Source organism: Coffea arabica, chromosome 7c (assembly GCF_036785885.1).
Source record: "Coffea arabica cultivar ET-39 chromosome 7c, Coffea Arabica ET-39 HiFi, whole genome shotgun sequence".
Taxonomy (NCBI): domain Eukaryota; kingdom Viridiplantae; phylum Streptophyta; class Magnoliopsida; order Gentianales; family Rubiaceae; genus Coffea; species Coffea arabica.
This window is the reverse complement of record NC_092322.1, coordinates 13,185,158-13,202,611: the sequence shown is the minus strand read 5'-3', so window position 1 is coordinate 13,202,611 and position 17,454 is coordinate 13,185,158. Positions and strand designations below refer to the sequence as shown.

Below are 17,454 nucleotides of genomic sequence, written 5' to 3'. Positions count from 1 at the left end.
ATATTAATTACCTTATTTTTTTTATATGCTTTTCTAAATATTAAGCAATTTAAAGTTCTAGTTTGCTAATTTTTTAAATAGTCAAATTGCTAGTAAAATATACTTTTTTATTTTATTATAAGGATTTATCAGTTTTTATGTTATGCAGTTTGTCTTGACTTTTTTAGTAGTGTAATAAATAAAACAATAATAAATTATAAGTAAAAATAATTACAATATGACACTAAGCATACAAGTGAAACAAAGTAGTGGCATGAGAAATGTAAAAAATAAAAGGAAATAGTAAAAAAAATAAAAGAAAGTAGTGAAAAAGAAAAAAAAGGGAATGAATAAACAAGAAAGAAACAAAATAAAATAGCAAAGGCACTTTTACTTTAAAATATCAAATAGAGAGGCAAAGTGTTTATTAAATGAGTTTGTGGAGGGCAAAGCGCAACTAGGAGTAGTGCATTTGACCCTTACCATTTTCTTCATCAAAATAGTTAGTGGGTGCTGGGTGCATGATATGGTGCAAAATCCGTACTTCGATTTCTATCATCTCCAACCAAATCAAATGTATTATCCACTCTAAAACAAACACTGCAATAATGGCAATAGTGACGCATTTCCTCCCTTTTCCCGGTGCCAAAAAGTTGTAAAAACGTAAAGAAGATATCATCCACCACTAGCTCACCACAAGCAGGCAGCCAGGGAGGCCTCACCACCTATTGCAGTAGCAAATCAAAGCAACAAAAGAGAAATCCTGACTAAATTTTTCTCTCTTTCTCTTGTAAGTATTCATATTCTCCTTCCCTTTTGGCCCAATTGTCCAGCTTGCAGAGTGCCCACTTTTCAGTTTCGTTCATGGTTCTCTCAGTTATGTGTGGTGGTAGCTACTGTCTACATTTTTTTAGTTGCCCACATTTGGATTTATGCAATATTTGGCTTTGGAATTTATGATTTTTGCTAGTAGAAGACTTCTTGAAACCTAGACTGTATTTTCAAGAATTGTGAAGACCCTTTTGAAATAACTTGAAATAAAGTGTACCCACTTGGAAAAAGATGGGGATTTTGCTGAAGACACCTAATAAGCTTCATTTTGTGTCTCCCTTGTGTGGTTTTGCTGATAAAGTTAGTGCCTTGAGCTCTTTGAAGCCTCAGATTAGTCAAGAATTTAGCAAGTTTGGTTGTAAAAAATCTTGCTTTAGAGGAGGGAGTGGTAGAAATGGTTGGATTAAGGCTAGTAGTAGTGCTATTTTGGAACTTGTTCCTGAAACCAAGAAAGAAAATCTTGAATTTGAACTTCCTTTATATGACCCCTCAAAAGGGCTGGTTGTGGATTTGGCTGTTGTAGGGGGTGGCCCTGCAGGGCTTGCAGTTGCACAGCAAGTCTCAGAAGCAGGGCTTTCTGTTTGTTCAATTGATCCTTCTCCCAAATTGATTTGGCCTAATAATTATGGTGTCTGGGTCGATGAATTTGAGGCTATGGATTTGTTAGATTGCCTCGACGCCACGTGGTCAGGTGCTGTTGTTTATATTGATGATCAGAATACTAAAGATCTCGATAGACCTTATGGGAGGGTTAATAGGAAACTGTTGAAATCGAAAATGATGCAAAAATGCATAGTGAATGGTGTCAAGTTTCATCAAGCTAAGGTTGTGAAAGTTATCCATGAAGAGTCCAAATCTTTGTTGATCTGTAATGATGGTGTTACCATTCAAGCTGCTGCAGTACTAGATGCAACTGGTTTTGCTAGATGTTTGGTTCAGTATGATAAGCCATATAATCCTGGATACCAAGTAGCTTATGGAATTTTGGCAGAAGTAGAAGAGCATCCCTTTGATGTAAACAAGATGGTTTTCATGGATTGGCGAGATTCACATCTTAATAATAACTTGGTACTAAAGGAGAGAAACCGAAGGATACCAACTTTTCTTTATGCCATGCCATTTTCATCAGATAGGATTTTTCTTGAAGAAACTTCCCTTGTGGCTCGTCCAGGAGTTCCGATGGAGGATATTCAAGAGAGGATGGTTGCTCGGTTAAGGCACCTTGGGATAAAAGTTAAAAGTATTGAAGAGGATGAGCGGTGTGTGATTCCGATGGGGGGCCCTCTTCCAGTAATACCTCAGAGAGTTGTTGGAATTGGTGGTACAGCTGGCATGGTACACCCTTCAACTGGGTATATGGTAGCAAGGACTCTAGCAGCAGCTCCTATTGTTGCCAATGCCGTAGTTCGATACCTTGGTTCAGATAAAACTCCTGTGGGTGCAGATATATCTTCAGAAGTCTGGAAAGATTTGTGGCCAATAGAAAGGAGACGCCAAAGGGAATTCTTTTGCTTTGGGATGGATATTCTGTTGAAGCTTGATTTAGATGCCACAAGAAGATTTTTTGATACCTTTTTCAACCTAGAACCTCGATACTGGCACGGGTTCTTGTCATCTCGATTATTTCTTCCAGAGCTAGTTCTTTTTGGGCTTTCTCTTTTCTCTCACGCCTCCAATACCTCAAGATTTGAGATTATGACAAAGGGAACTCTCCCTTTGGTAAATATGATCAATAACTTATTGCAGGATGGAGAATAAGAAACATGGACTTGCAGTCATCATGTACCAGATAAGGTGATGCATCTGTCTCTCTAATGTTAACCTCTCAGCAATCAGGAGTTATAAATGAGTTTCCTTGTTTAAGGGAAACCTTTCGTGTAACAATTTCCATTTTTTGTTCTTTTTCCTTTTTGGTTGTACCTCAGATTTAGTTCTTGCATTCGTCCTATAAGAGCAAAGTGCAAACAGGGATTGTATGGGTTCTGTGTGTTAGGATGACTAAAGCTTTCCATTGTACATAAGGAGATACCATGCCAGGTGCATTTGCATCCTGAACCGTAATTTGCTTACCAAACAAACACCGCTGGAAATATCCAGTCACTTTAATAGTTTTGCCAATAATTTTTTAGCTTTTGTCACTTTCTGTGCCTTCTTTCTGTAAATGAGCTAGAGTTTGGAAACAACGTAGACTTTGAGAATAAATCATAACATCCAGAGCATGTCCATGAAGGAAACTTTGTTGTGCTTTTTGGGGATGTACTGATACTGAAACATGTGTAAGTATGAAACTAAAGCCCCGCCCTGGGGTTGAGGTTGCGGTGATTTATAAAGAAACACTTTTGGTACAAATGCTTTTAAAGTTGGGCTCTTTAAATTTTGAAAAATTTAGTTACCAAACACTTTAGAAGTACTCTTAGTTAGGCCTGTCAACGAGTCGAGTTCAAGTTGGAATAATGCAAGTTGGAATTCATTATTCCGGACTCGGATTCGGCATACTATATTGGATCTGGATTCAACCCGTTTACCCGACGGATCTTCTACTCTATATTCCGGATCTGGATCTAACGAGTCTCGGATCCGGGTCGGGTCTACCCGAAAAAAATCTATTGAACTTACAATTTCTAACAAAAATAAGAAAAAATATATATTTGTAACTAATTTCTAACTAATACAAAAAAAATCAAATTGACCTTACTTAAATACATCACCCTAATCAAATTATATTGATAAATATATAATTTTTAAATTATTAATTCATTTATATCCGGATTCGAGTTGGACATGGATCGGAATATTATATTTCGTATCTAATCCTTTTTTTTTTTTACAAAATGGATCCGGATTTGGATTCGAGTAACGGAATTATCCCTACGGATCCGGTCCGGGTCCAGGTCGTTGACAGGCCTACTCTTAGTGCTTAAAAGCACTCCTTTTGTAAACTCACCGCAGCCCTAAATGGGGTCCAAGTTCGGCAAGCAAACATGAACACCATTCTCTATATTTTCATCCTTGGTGGCTTTTCAAATTTCTGTAGAAATCCTTTCTCGTCGAGGCTACTACAGCATGCCATGATCATTCAGTTTCTATATTTATGTTTGACCTTCTTCTTGACATTCCAAATCAATTACTCGGGGCAGAAGTTCAGCAAAATTAAGGTTGATCTAGTATTTCATCCATCCCTTTAAATGTGTGCTTGCTACCAATCCAGTCTTTCATCAATCCATTGAATGTAAATTTGCCATTTTTTGGATGTATCGATTTACCTAAAAGGTAAAAGTGCTGAATAATTATCGCACCATAATATTAATGTTGAATCAACAATAAGTTCTGTTTTCATGTCAGATTAGATACAACAAAACACGTTCAACCAACTTCTCTTTTCTTTTATTTGACTTTCCTACACTGTCAACTCTTACATAAACCATCATGCCTAGTTAAACTCGGTAGCATGATTGTGAAGGATGGATTCCCATAATGACAACATGCTACTCTTATAATTTTTGACCCAGTATTTTCCTTGGTAGAACCACCAAGATGGACATTACTTAATATGTAAGTAGCTTATACATATAAAGTGAAAAAAAAAAAAAATTGTAAGCAGATAAAGTGAAATGTCCAAGTGAAGGCGTTTGTTTTTCCTGGCATTACTGATCCTCCAAGCCAAAGAGTTTTGATATCTTCTCAGTATCCAGATTTCTGAAGTCCGTTGTGGAAATAGACCTGTGATTGAGACTCAATCTGTTCTGTTCAAAACGGCTGGCAGCTTCAGTTAGAGAGGCTAGCAGGAGAGGATAGTTCTGGATATTCTTGAGTGCATTAGGATGTGCCTCTGTTTTTGCAGATCTGCCTTGCCGAGAATGAAAAGCTGGACGTGGAGATGGAGGTGACCTTTCATGAGTCCTTCCTTGTTTTGCACTTGAGCTGCTGCTACTTGCACTATTCATTATCTCTTGGCTATGTAAGCTTATCTCTGCTGGCTTTTCTTGCTGTGATGAGACAAGTATATCAATGTAAACGTGTCTGTGATGCATATAATCCATTGTGAAGAAAGGAAAACATAATTAAGCAGGTCATATAGCTTACCGAGGGAAAATGTTGGAACTTGGTGACGTAATTTCTTTATCTTAAGAGTTCCTTTTGAAGCTTAATTAAAAGCATGATCACAAAATTGGTAGATATCTTGTTTTCTACATATAGAGGGTCATTTATTTTCAAACGCACAACTCTTATAGATTTAAGACCAAAGGGTTCTGTGGATTCTTGGCCAGGTAACACTTACACTTGAGATGTGTAGAAATTACAAAATTAAGTACCTCTTTTGAAGATCCATAATCTTCTTTGACCGTTTCAGGGAATGAGACCTTTTCTTTATGCCCTTCACGATTTCTGCGGGACACTTGCTTTGCTTTTGAAGCCCTGATCCTATCAGGAAAAAAAATGGTGTGATCAGTTTATCTCACCGCCATACTGGAGAGTGGATAAGAATCAGAACGTTAGGAGTATATTGTGGATTTTAAAGAATGGGGAAGATAGTAGCCTGATATGTGGTACGCCAATAGGCATTACTAAACCACTTGAATTGCTTCAGATAGTACAAAGAACAAAAGAAAACTAACGACTTAAGCCACAGGTCAAGAAAGAATTTACTCCTATCCTTCCCCTCCATCTCAAGTTATCTTGAGTTATCATGGTGTTTTCCAGTACAAAACAAATAATCAAAGAAACTGAAGCTCTTCTGAGTTGGTTATAAAGCTCTATTCTTGATTCCATTTATGCTAATAAAAGGGACAGCAAAATGATCATGGTTCAAAAGTATACAATCTCATGGCATATCCTCTCCTGTACATATCATTTTGGACAATAAACTGAGATCCTAGATTTTGGAACCTTTCTAAGCTGGTAATGTGTCTGTTAGAGCTATTGAAGAATACATTTCGACTCGAGTGTTGCGTTTTGTGAACACAAACTGTTGCCTCTCCAACAGTTGAGGCTTTTAGATGAAATTGTACAACGTTGTATCAGAATTTCAGAACCAGCAAACTGAAAACTTGATGATTGCAACCTTCTCTTTGAGGTGAATATTGTGAACTGTCAAACTATGTCCTCTCTTTGTGCTTTAGTGAAAGCTCAAGTAAGAAATACATTACACCCAGCCCGACTGGATTGGAGTTTTCGTAGAAATATGTTTATGAGATAAAAGGGTAATTAGAAAATCTATCAAGAGAATATTCCAAAAAAACAATTTTCCTGGATAACTCGAAATCAAACGGGCTCCATGTCTGTTTTCTAGAAATGGAAACTTCTGCAATTAACTTTTAACTTGGATAAATGAAGAGAAAGACTAGGAATTTCTTCCAATAACTGCTTGGCAGTAGAAAACCTTTGCTGCAAGAAGAAAAGGTTTTGCATTGTATCCGAGAAATGAATAAAATACATATAACAACTGTGACTTCTGAAAGAAAGAGTCTTCAGATTCTTGCCAAATACATACCTTATGCGATCAGTGTATTGGGATAGGTCATCCTCCTTGATTTTCAGCACCGGCAGACCAGAAAGATCACATGCTAATGGGCTCGTATTAAAGAACTGTAAACATGAAAGGAGCAAACCTAAGCAACAAGTATAAACGTTCACACTACGATAAAGTGTTGAATACTTGAATAAATGTTCATATGGTGAGAAAGCATTTCTGATGCATTATTTGCAATCAAAGGTGGAGATTATGCCTCTACGTCGCGAACTTAACCAAGTTCATCAGTTATATTTATACTTTTCACTGGGTTTTGACAGGTAAGCAAACAATTTTTGGGTCTGAAATTCAAGTTCCAGCATCTTCAAGTAGGCAATTTTTTTTTTTTTTATCATTCATGAGGATAGGCTACTGCAACATAAAGTTTTAGAGCGTGGCCATGACTTTTCAATGATGACAGTTCCGGTAACTAGTAAATTAGATAGAAATATATCCTCCATCATCTAGACAAGCATGATATCTTGTTTGCCAGCTAAAATCAGTATTCAGCATCCATAGTTAAGATGCAGAACATGGCTATCATTCTACAAAACAGAATGTGACAACTCACTTCACTTTCAAGAGCTCTAGTAGCAGTTCCACGATATGCTGGATCAAGAGACAGAAGTGTAGCCAAAAGATCTGTCGCCGAATCAGGTAAATTTGGAAAGGATTCCCGGAAACAAGGTTTATAATGTGGAGGTGGTCTGAAGGTTGTTGGTGGCTTGACTTTCTTCCAATAGTCCTCTGGAGGTGAACCACACAGCTTGAAGATCTTGTGAAGCTGCTCAATCTGAACCTCAGTAAAGATAAATAGATTGTAAAGGTTAATAATACGCAACCTAGAAAGTAAAATAACTGGACCCTTTACTTTCTGCTACTAAGCAGTGTAAGCCGGTTCATTGTTCCAAAATATGTTTGTTGGAAAGGATTGAAAACAACACATTTTGGTCTTGAAATTTGCTTTTGATTCGGGCAGTTACAAGCCTGTTTAACAACCAAGAGTAGGCAAATAGTCCCTTGCAAATTTTGCTTGGTGTGTTTGATCAGCTGTCGAAATTTATAGAGTGTTGACTTGAGTTGTCCTCTGAGTTCAAGGATTTATGCAGAAGTTTACCTCATTTCTGCCGGGCATGATAGGCCTTCCTTCAAACATCTCCCCTAGAAGACATCCGGCACTCCAAAGATCAATGCCAACTCCATAATCAGTAGAACCTAGAAGAAGTTCTGGAGCTCTATACCATAACGTGACAACTCGGCTTGTTAGGGGCCGCTTTGGTTTAGGCTGATAGAAGTTAGCAAGGCCAAAATCTGCGATTTTGAGCATTCCATTTTTATCAATCAGCAAGTTAGATGCTTTAATGTCCCTATGCAGAATTCCTCTCTCATGGCAATGCTGTAGACCTGAGAGCAGCTGCTGCATGTAACTCTTCACCTGCATCAAGAAATATTTAAGTGCCAAATTTCGCGAATAAGATACTCTTAATTCTCTCAAGGAAGCATGACTATATCCCACTATCCCAGTCGTGCCACATGCTGTTTCTGTACTACAAACTTTTTGACGAGTAACACTCATTTATTCTTTCTGTAATACAAATTTTTTCAGAACCATGCCTTGTAAATTTTCTGAGTAATATACCGGGAGAACATTCACTCTCAATATTCAAGTTGTTTATATGGCTTCAAAAAGCTACCAGAAAAAAGTTTCTGATGATAACTTGAGTTGCTAAATGCAGATTATCTGACCTGTGGCTCAGTAAGCCTGCCTTCCGGACGAGATATGATTCTGGTCAAGTCTGACAGCATGAAATCAAAGACCAAATAGAGACTATACTGCATCCTTGAAGTGGCCAATCCTTCAAGCTTAATAACGTTAGGATGATCAAGCTTCCTTAGTATGATGATTTCTCTTGCCATAAACTTGACACTTTCTGGTTCTGATGTATTGAAACGGATCTTCTTTAGGGCAACTATTTTTCCAGTGTCCCTATCTAGAGCTTTATACACGTTGCTATATGTTCCTTGGCCTACCTGCATAGACCAAATAACAGAAAAACATTTATTCATGATCTTTTCTGCTCCTTCATAGCAATATGTAAACAGCCATATCCATCACCTTCAAAGGTGATTGTGTAGATATGAACAGACGTTGTACTGTAGTACAATTTGTTTCTCTTAGAAAATCTAGCCGGAAGAAATATAAACTAAAAATATAACAACACTCAAATGTCTAGGAACTGGAAAGTAATACAGTAATACCATTTTACTTGAAGAGGACAAAAGTCAGCAACTTTACATGTAAAAGACAGCACTGCACGATATATGAAACTTATATTGAAGAACAGCACCATTTTAGTGTTCTCATTTTGATCTTCTTTTGCTAAACCTTTTAGTCTTGATTCTTGAACAAATGAAACTCAGCTTGTATATTTTATTTTTCTCTGCTATACTGACCTTTGCAAGTTTATCATAAGAATCAGCACTCTTTGGAACCAAGCCAGCAAGAGCATCTCTAGGAATGTTATCAACAAGCCATTTAGGCCATCCTTCAACGAAATCATCCCCAGCAATCTGCTTAATACTAATCCTCCGCGAAACATTCCCACCATGATCACCTTCTTTCTCACCTTCTCTGCTGATTTTTCTATCTTCTCCACTTCCATTAATCCCAACAGCCACATTCTTAACATTATCTTGAGGCCTTGAATCCCTCTTCAAATCCTTAATATGCACTACTTTTGAACCAACAACAATAACTTTTTGTTCGCCACTATGGCCACCTCTAACATATAAATTTTCGTTCTTCAACCTGTCTAGATTCCTAGTAGGTGTGAATGATCCACCTTTGGCCTGAACGCATCCCATGATCACTTCACCGCGGCGAGTCTCCGAGTCTTCTTAGACTTTTTCTGAGTATCTAAGTGACGATAATGACTAGGAAATGTTGTTGTATTACAGGAACCATAAGTGCTGATCATCGTAACTATGACATTCTTCGGGCATTTTGATCAAAACAAAGTGTCTGAAAAAGAATTTACGAGATGAAAATGACAGGTGATGTCCTTGTCACTTTGGCCGGCTACTGTGATATACATGCTAGAATTAGAGCCAGTGATGGCCTCTGCTTTCTCCGTCGCAAGAAAGAACCAAGGTTGGAAACAATACGTAGACATTACCAATGAATATTGGACCATTATTTCAAGGAATTTCGTCGTCTCTAGTTAAGAAATTTCAACTTCAAACTTTTTGAAAGTTCTTTTGCTCCAATTTTCTCCTTTCATCGCTAGTTTTAAGTAGTTTTCAGTGTATAAATTAGCAAAATCTTGAATAATTCTTCTTAGAGCCACTGCCCATTAAGAGAAAAATTATTTTGTTAATCCCTACCAGTAGTAGCACGCTTTGAGCTAATAACCAAAAACATATTCCCCCATTTAACAATTTAATCTAAATTGATTGAATAGTTCAAAAATCATAAGTGAAATGACTATTCAATTAAGCCAAACAGAAGAATAAGAAAAAAGAATACAAAAACAATGATCAGAAAGTTATAATGGATACTGCGTATTCTCGACCCTCATACAACACCAAATTGTTCGGCCAAGTATCAGATATTTATCAGCAACTTTAATTGCTTAACTGTAACTCTGACCACCAGGCAGTCACAACTCACAAGAAAAATCTCTTTGCTCTAATTTTTAAAAATGTGGTGAAGACACCAAAATTCACATACCATTAACTAATCTATACCTGAAATCCCAATTTGGGGATTTCCTAATTTGTATATGATCCAAAGCAAGATGTAATTCTTGCCATGGTCAATTTGCAAATTTTCCTTGCAACTATCATTCCTCCTACACAACGAACCAAATCTGTCTTTGCAATACTACCAGGTAAGGAAACACAAATTTCTCAGTTTCTAGAACTTTTTCCTCAAGTGGTTTCAAGTTGATTTGCTTTCTTTCACCACAGAAATTTGAGAGCTACCAAACAAATCCGCTGAGACTAAGACCGTCTCCACCAGTAGTAACCTGCAGTGCAGTGGGTAGACTCGGATCAAAGGGTCCCATGAACTCGTTCTGCGAATGCCATCGTGATAAAGAATGTCAACTATTTGCCTAATTTGATTAATGACATGACCCAGAGAGAGCACCATGAAAAATGTTTGATTTACATACGCATTTATTTGCTCTTAGCCCAAGGCTGCTGGCTTCATCAGACGCTCCTTGACGATGAGGCAAAACTTTAGTCATCAGTTTCTGGTCAGCAGGATCATTTGCAAGCTTGGCTTGGTTCGTCGAGCTACAAGATCAGCAACAGAAAAGTCTCTTAACAAGTGCCAGCCAGCTGACCAAAAATCATCAGCTCCAGATGTTATACAACAGATTTAATCTACTATTAGATGGTTCCGTAAGTTAATATAACCTCCTCGACCAAGAAGACAATTTTCATGAATTAGTGAATCAAGAATGAGAAACAGCATCATGTCAGGCAGAGTGCTAGAAGATTGATAGAAACTAAAAAAACTTGCGTTATTGAAATAGCATATTTCTAAGTTATAGACACAATATGCACCAGCTCATTAAACCGCACAAAAAATGTGGTGCTTCAGGTACAACACTGAAGTTGACTTCTGAAGCCTAGGAATAACATTCAGCTCATTAAACTATGTTATTGAAATAGCATATTACAAAGTCATAGATACAATGTGCACCAGCTCATTAAACTGCACAAAAAATGTGGTGCTTCAGGTACAACGCTATAGTTGACTTCTGAATCCTAGGAATAACATTCAGCAAGCTGACAAATATAGCCCAGTAATTGCTGACAAATCTCCTTCAAACACAAGGACCAAGCACTATTCTATAAGGGGCTAATCTAAAAATAGATAGACCATGATATTAACGAAACTGACCATATAAAAAAAAATCCCAAGCTTACTAAGACTTGTTCAATTCATAAAATGAAACCCCAAGCTCTGGTGACAATTTCTTCCCACAAGAATAGCAAAGAGACCTCACTCTAGATCATCGAATCACTTCACATCATTTTTATAAGTAGTACATATACTTCAATTAAGATCATTTTGGAATGTAATTGCTAGTTTCAAACAGTGCTTCAACTAAATTTTGCAAGTCATCAATTTCAAACAAGCTATCAAAAATGAAGCCAAGAAGTTTGCTTGCAAAGGTATACTAACTTGGAAGCCAGTGCAGATGATTTAGTACATCCATTGGCTCAACTTCCAGATTAGATATGAACAAAGAATGCTGTAAATCAACTTGTACCTTTGGCTCAAAAATCATCTTTGACACACAAAATATAACCTTGACATCTATTAGTATAAACCAACTGTTCCCAATGTTTACAGCAGTCAAGCTATAGCAAGATTCAACAAACCTCATTTGTATGAGGCGGTGTGGATGTCTTTGATTTGAAGGCATTGCAGGATCCCGTAGATTTGTCTCCTCCATCAGAAGTCATAGATTTTTTTCTTGATGAAGAGAGATTTTCAAAGGAAAAGGCATGGCATGTCTCTTCAGCATCCAAGATAGAAGAGAATGAGTCAGGTACAAGTGACTTAGGCGCTGGAGGATGTAAATTAAGTTGTGAGGCAGCAAAAGGTTCAGATGAATTTAAGGTAACGCTTGATGCAGCCTCTTTTGACTTTGGGTTGCAACAACTAAAGTACCGTTGTAAGGATGCTTCAGAGAGCAAGCCTCCAATACTCAAGGATATCATACTATCATCCCATGGAAATAAAAATTGTGAAGCTCCATTCTCCATAGTTGGCTTCGGTCCTGGCCTGCTGGATGCTGCATCAAAGGCATTAATCTTGCCTTGCAAGGATTCTTCAGACTGTAAGCCACCAATAACTATTTCTGAAGCTGAGTAAACAGGCTGAAATCCTTTTTCATTTTCTGCCTTCAAATCAGGGTTCTCAACATTGCATTGATAGGACACCCCAGACATCAAGTCCCTTCTACATGAATCAGACACTGGCTGAGTTAGCTGGAAGCTTAAAGACTTGCATGATCTCTGTTCATGATTATTGATCTTGTCCAGCAAAGATGCCTCAGACAGCAAAGCTCCTATGCTTATATCAGAAACTAACTCAATAGGCTGCAAGTTGGATTTGTTGTCTGATCCTTCAGTGGGATTATTTATCTTATTTAGCAAAGAAGCTTCAGATAGCAAACCTCCTATGCTCAAGCTAGTGAAGCTGTCATCCCATGATACTGCTGGGGGTAGAGGAACATCATTGACGACCTAAAATAATATGCAGCCAGTTTGATAAAGAAAACCAATTGCAAATTCATTTTAAACAACATACTGGAGCCAAATATGCCAGCCCCTTAGGCAAGTATTTGCCAAAAAAATGGTTGCAGTTCATTATATTTAAAAAATAACAGTCGTGTGCTCCAAAAAAAACCTACTCATAGACTCTCAAAGTTTATGTTGGGCAGTCAACCCTTAATTCTGTCCAATTCCATGTGCCATAACAACCACAACAACCATGTGCAACTAGAGGATCCAAATTTGTAATATTGCTACTTTAGTTACTCTATCAATGTGATCCCTTCAATAGGTTTCCATTAAAGTCCACTAAAAATGTTACACTACAATACGTTTCTTATTGTGCTACTATGTAACACTATAATCATGCCTAATTTGGAAGCTAAGTTAACAACAATCTACAAATCAGATAATTGCAAACTGTTCAAACTTTAAAACGACAAGCATATTATGCCTCAAATGCCTCTGAACATCTCAAAATTGCTCTGACGAGAAGTCACATAAATTTCTATTGCCTGAATAAAACTTCTACTCATCTAATACACATCAGTCTTGCAAAAGGGCTTAACAAATTGATTATGGATTTATAAATCAAATTGTTTATGAATAATATAAATCACCTTAACAATTCAAAATTGTGGCAGCAAGATTTTTTGGTGAAATCAAATGCAAAATCCTTTTGAAACCTTTTGTAACAATGAACGGTCAAAACTTAAGCACTCAATCTTGTAATTCATAGGTGTAGCACAAAAGGCCAAAACTGGGAAGTCACTAATGATTTGAAAGCGAGTAGATATTCACTTGAAATGCTTTGGCATGTGTTAGATTAAAATCAAACCTAGACAGCAAAACATAAAAAAATTACCACATGGTCAACAGATAACAAAGTTGGCATCTGCTTAGTTCTGGCTACATCCTCCTCTTCATGCATGTTGATTGGGCTTTGGATCCCTTGACTTGCAGCAGTAATAGTTTTCCTTTGATCATGTGTCATCCTTGAAAACAAACTGCAGTCGTTCTGACTATGCTTGGATTCTGACTGCTCCTCCGTAGCTGTAGATGTAAGAGAAACCCCACAAGCCTCCACATGAAGATTAGTGAACCATCCATACCTTTATAACAAGATAGAATCATAACGTAATACAGCAAATTAGAAGCACATGCTAGATGGAATAGTTAGTCCACATACTTTAAGCGAAAAATTGAAGGAGTTTCTAGAGCCTCATGCAGCTCTCCAGCGGTAAAGCTACCACAATCTGAAGTCCAGCTTCTGGATGAAGCAATGTTTTCCAATCTTACATCATAGGGAAAAAGCATAAGCTCTCCAAGCGCTGCACTAGAACAGCCCCACTTGGTATTAAGGTGCTTAATCACAGATGAAACTTTCTTCTGAACACTTAGAGTGAGTTCCAAGAATGGATTATGACCATCCTAAAAAAGTCAAATGAACACAGTGTCACTTTGAATATCCTGAATTTCATTCAAAAATCCAACTCGTTCATGATCACAGTAACAATTTCACCTTCTCCAACTTCAACCGAGTCATTGAATTTACTGGAAAGAGCTGCAATTTAATCTTTGAAGAAGTCAATCTGTCTCCCTTCTGAACCTTGACGTTTTGAACCTTCGCTGTTTCCTTATTAGATGGGTTAGTAACTTTAGTTGTTTCACCAGGTGAATGAGCAGTTGTTGAAGGTTTCTCCTTTAGGTCATTTTTGGGCAACAAAAGTTTACACTCCCCTGAAAACAAGAAGGTCGAAGACATGAAAAATTAGTGCCGTGTAAACAGACATCCGGCTCTAATTGAGTTCCTTGTATATCTTTCCCCTCATGCAACCTTTTTTTTTTCTAACGATACCATTTGAAAGTGAGTTCGGGGGTATTCAAACAATAACAACCAAAAAAGTGGAACGGGCAGAATAAGTCATCTAGAAATCCCTAAGCAACCAATTAGCGAACACCCAAATGTAATTTCCATAAATGATAAAACATTTAAATTGGACACTCATAATGAACCAAACTAGCCAAAAAAAAAACACAAAAGGAAAGCAATGCTGCAGCTGTATCTTACCAAAAAAAAAAAAGAAGAAGAAGAAAGAATTAATGGATAACAATAAGAATGGGTCCCGAAGAAGATACAATTAGGAGTAAAATCTTAAATCAGAAAAAGCTTTTTTTTTTCAAAGCTGCTTACCTGCTGGTTTCGGACGCCGTTTACAGCTTCCATTTGCAGATTTCTTCATTACCGCACCAATACTTTTCCGATTCTCTTCAGAAACCTCTCCTACCTTTCTCTTCCGCTGACCTGAAGCTTTCATCTTGCCTCAACTTTCTTCTGCAAATTCCATCGCGTCACCAGAAGAACAAATTCAAATAAAATTTATCATTTCAAAACTACCAATTAACCCAAGAATTATTTACAAAAACGTCCACAGCAGATAAACTAGTTTAAATCAACCAGAAAAAAAACATTAAAAGCCCAAAAAAAAAAAACACAAACGAGGGGAAAAAATCTAGGGTTTATGCGTTATAATTGGACATGCAGAACCGTACAAGTGAAATTCATCAAGACATCAACAATTGAAATCTGTCAGAAATTCGATTAAACTTCGATGAGTAAAATTCAAGGTAGAATTGAACTTTGAATTTGTCTGGTAAAATCGAGCGAGAGAGAGAGAGAGAGATTGAGAAATCGTGGCGGGAAGAATTTGGGGAAAGAGGAGAGAGAAAGAGCCGCCTTGAATTTTTTTAATTTGAATGTGAAGGCGAGCTGATCTGGCGTTTGGCATTTATAGGAGAAGAAAAAAATTATTTAAATGAGTTTCTCTCAAATCCAAATATCCAATGATATTTTGCCACGTTGGTTTATTGTTTCTAAATAAAGTTGGATCAAAAAATTTGGGGAAGCCCACCTGACTATGGATTTCGGGGCTCCCTTCTGTGTGCCCATTTCCGTGGTGTTTGATGTTGATTGGGCCAAATAATCATTTACTTGTGAGTTTTGAGAATGAGATTTGTCCAACTATTTGTGCTAGTGGCCGGTCCAAGGGACAATCAACAAATTTTGTGCTTTCTAAAAAAAAAAATTTTTGTGCTTTTAAGTTTTAATAGTACAAGCATTATTCTTGATGGGTAAATTTTTTATACACTATCAATGTATACACGTACGATATTGGATGTATGTCGCATATAGGATTGAAAGATATCAAAGTACTTGATACTCGAATTAAGTTGGATTTGGTAAGAACTCATTCGATCTTGATTCAACAACTAGTCAAGTTAAGATTAAAAGTGTGATATTTGATAACATTCAAATTCAATGAAAAAAAATTCATTCAAACTAGATTCAACAAATAAATAAATCCAGTTTAAACAAAATTTTAAACTCGTTAAAATAATCAAACAACCTTGAACATGTGGGTATTCGGTTTGAGTAAACCCATTTCCACCCCTAGCAGCATAATCTAATTTTAGATTTGAAATTTAGTTTTTACATAGATGGCATATATCAATAACTACAAATGTAAGCGAAAACTCTACATTAATAGTTTATAAAAACTTAATCCTTATTTTTTACTTTATTATTACTACAATTATCTTTTTTTTTTTAACAAAAGTCTAGGACCTATACTATCTTATTTTTAATGGAAAAGGACTTGATCAAACAATTTTTTTTAAAAAAAAAAGGGAAAATAGATGCTTTTATGTAGAGGGATTAGTGATGTCTAAATTATAAAAGATCTAGGCCTGATTTGGGTTTGCAGTGCTTTTGAGTTAAAAAAGAAAAAACTTTTGGGTGTTAAAAGTATTTTTAAAGTGTTTGATAAACATCATATGATGAAATTAGAAATGGAGTTTTTTGTGTTAAATGCGCTTTTAGCAAAAGCTAAAATTTTGTGCTTTTAGGATAGTTTTTGTGTTTAAAAAAATACATTAAATTTAATCATTTTATCTTGTATTATGAACTAAATAAAGAGATAAATATATTTAAAATATATAAAATTATACATTATTCAATACAATAAATACTTACTTAACTATGTATCCAAATAATATAATTAAAAATACTTGAACACTTAATCAACCTTTAAATTTTTTGAACCGCAGATGGAAGAGTCTTAAATTTCATGTGATGGTCAATTTGGTATTGACTAGTTGGTTTATAAGCTTCATTCAAAAAACCCAAAAAAAAAAAGGAGTATGGTTTATAAGCAGTATTCAACACAAGTGCATTTATTCCTAGCATTTTTTCTTTACCCACTTCAATGTACAATCATCTTATATGAATAGAGGTTATTCACTACACTGCTCAAATGGGACTTCAAATGTTAGCGTATTGCAAATCGTAGTCATATCAAAGTTTGTTTGGATAACTTATTATTTCCAAAAAATTATTTGATTGCATCACAAGTAATAAAAAAAAAAAAAGATTGCATCACAAGTATATTTTTCAATCACCTTCTTATCTTTTTATTTCACATACATTATATTATAAAAAAGAGCTACATTGTCTTTCCAAAAGATTATCTCAAATAATCTCATATAAAAACACAACCAATGTTACTTGGTGATAATAAATTAAATTGAGTGTTTACAGGTACCCTATCCAATTAGAAAAATCCTACAGTCATAGATAAATGTTTACTACTAGAAAGGCTTAAGTTTTGGCATGGGATATTTGTTGAAAATTTACCCCCGAAAAAGAGATATGTACTAAAATAATTAAGTTCCATTTCAATCGAACCCATCTTAATATAGAGATCGACACTTAACCCAATTCGACATTTAAATTTAATAGATTTATATCTCATCGTGTGTCGTTTAATAGCAAAAAATTGAAC

The 17,454-nt window shown here is 36.1% G+C and overlaps 3 protein-coding genes across 9 annotated transcripts; 1 reads left to right on the top strand and 2 right to left on the bottom strand.

Moving 5' to 3' along the window:
* The first annotated feature begins 435 nt into the window (after positions 1-435).
* Positions 436-2,916, top strand: LOC113697829 (lycopene beta cyclase, chloroplastic/chromoplastic-like). The gene is made up of 2 exons (XM_027217419.2): positions 436-2,604; positions 2,736-2,916. Exon 1 carries the CDS (start codon positions 1,042-1,044, stop codon positions 2,566-2,568), a length of 1,527 nt encoding a protein of 508 aa, XP_027073220.1. The 5' UTR covers positions 436-1,041; the 3' UTR covers positions 2,569-2,604; positions 2,736-2,916.
* A 1,206-nt stretch (positions 2,917-4,122) lies between these two features.
* LOC113699574 (probable serine/threonine-protein kinase At1g54610) lies at positions 4,123-9,456 on the bottom strand. The gene is made up of 7 exons (XM_027219944.2): positions 8,774-9,456; positions 8,066-8,350; positions 7,437-7,754; positions 6,891-7,112; positions 6,302-6,396; positions 5,124-5,232; positions 4,123-4,796 (listed from the first exon to the last, which is right to left on the bottom strand). Exons 1-7 carry the CDS (start codon positions 9,182-9,184, stop codon positions 4,455-4,457), a joined length of 1,782 nt encoding a protein of 593 aa, XP_027075745.1. The 5' UTR covers positions 9,185-9,456; the 3' UTR covers positions 4,123-4,454.
* A 397-nt stretch (positions 9,457-9,853) lies between these two features.
* On the bottom strand, positions 9,854-15,380 carry LOC113697833 (uncharacterized). 7 transcript variants are annotated; one of them, XR_011817849.1, is made up of 8 exons: positions 15,167-15,380; positions 14,808-14,948; positions 14,136-14,353; positions 13,803-14,044; positions 13,479-13,725; positions 11,717-12,586; positions 10,495-10,618; positions 9,854-10,395 (listed from the first exon to the last, which is right to left on the bottom strand). XR_011817849.1 is itself a non-coding variant. In XM_072058107.1 (6 exons), exons 1-6 carry the CDS (start codon positions 14,929-14,931, stop codon positions 10,646-10,648), a joined length of 1,719 nt encoding a protein of 572 aa, XP_071914208.1. In that variant the 5' UTR covers positions 14,932-15,380; the 3' UTR covers positions 9,854-10,645. The 7 variants fall into 7 exon arrangements, 2 of the variants coding, with proteins under 2 accessions (XP_071914208.1, XP_071914207.1); XR_011817851.1 differs by having other exon boundaries at positions 10,495-10,663; positions 14,808-15,380; XR_011817852.1 differs by having other exon boundaries at positions 9,854-10,347; positions 10,495-10,663; positions 14,808-15,380.
* Between the last annotated feature and the right edge of the window lie 2,074 nt (positions 15,381-17,454).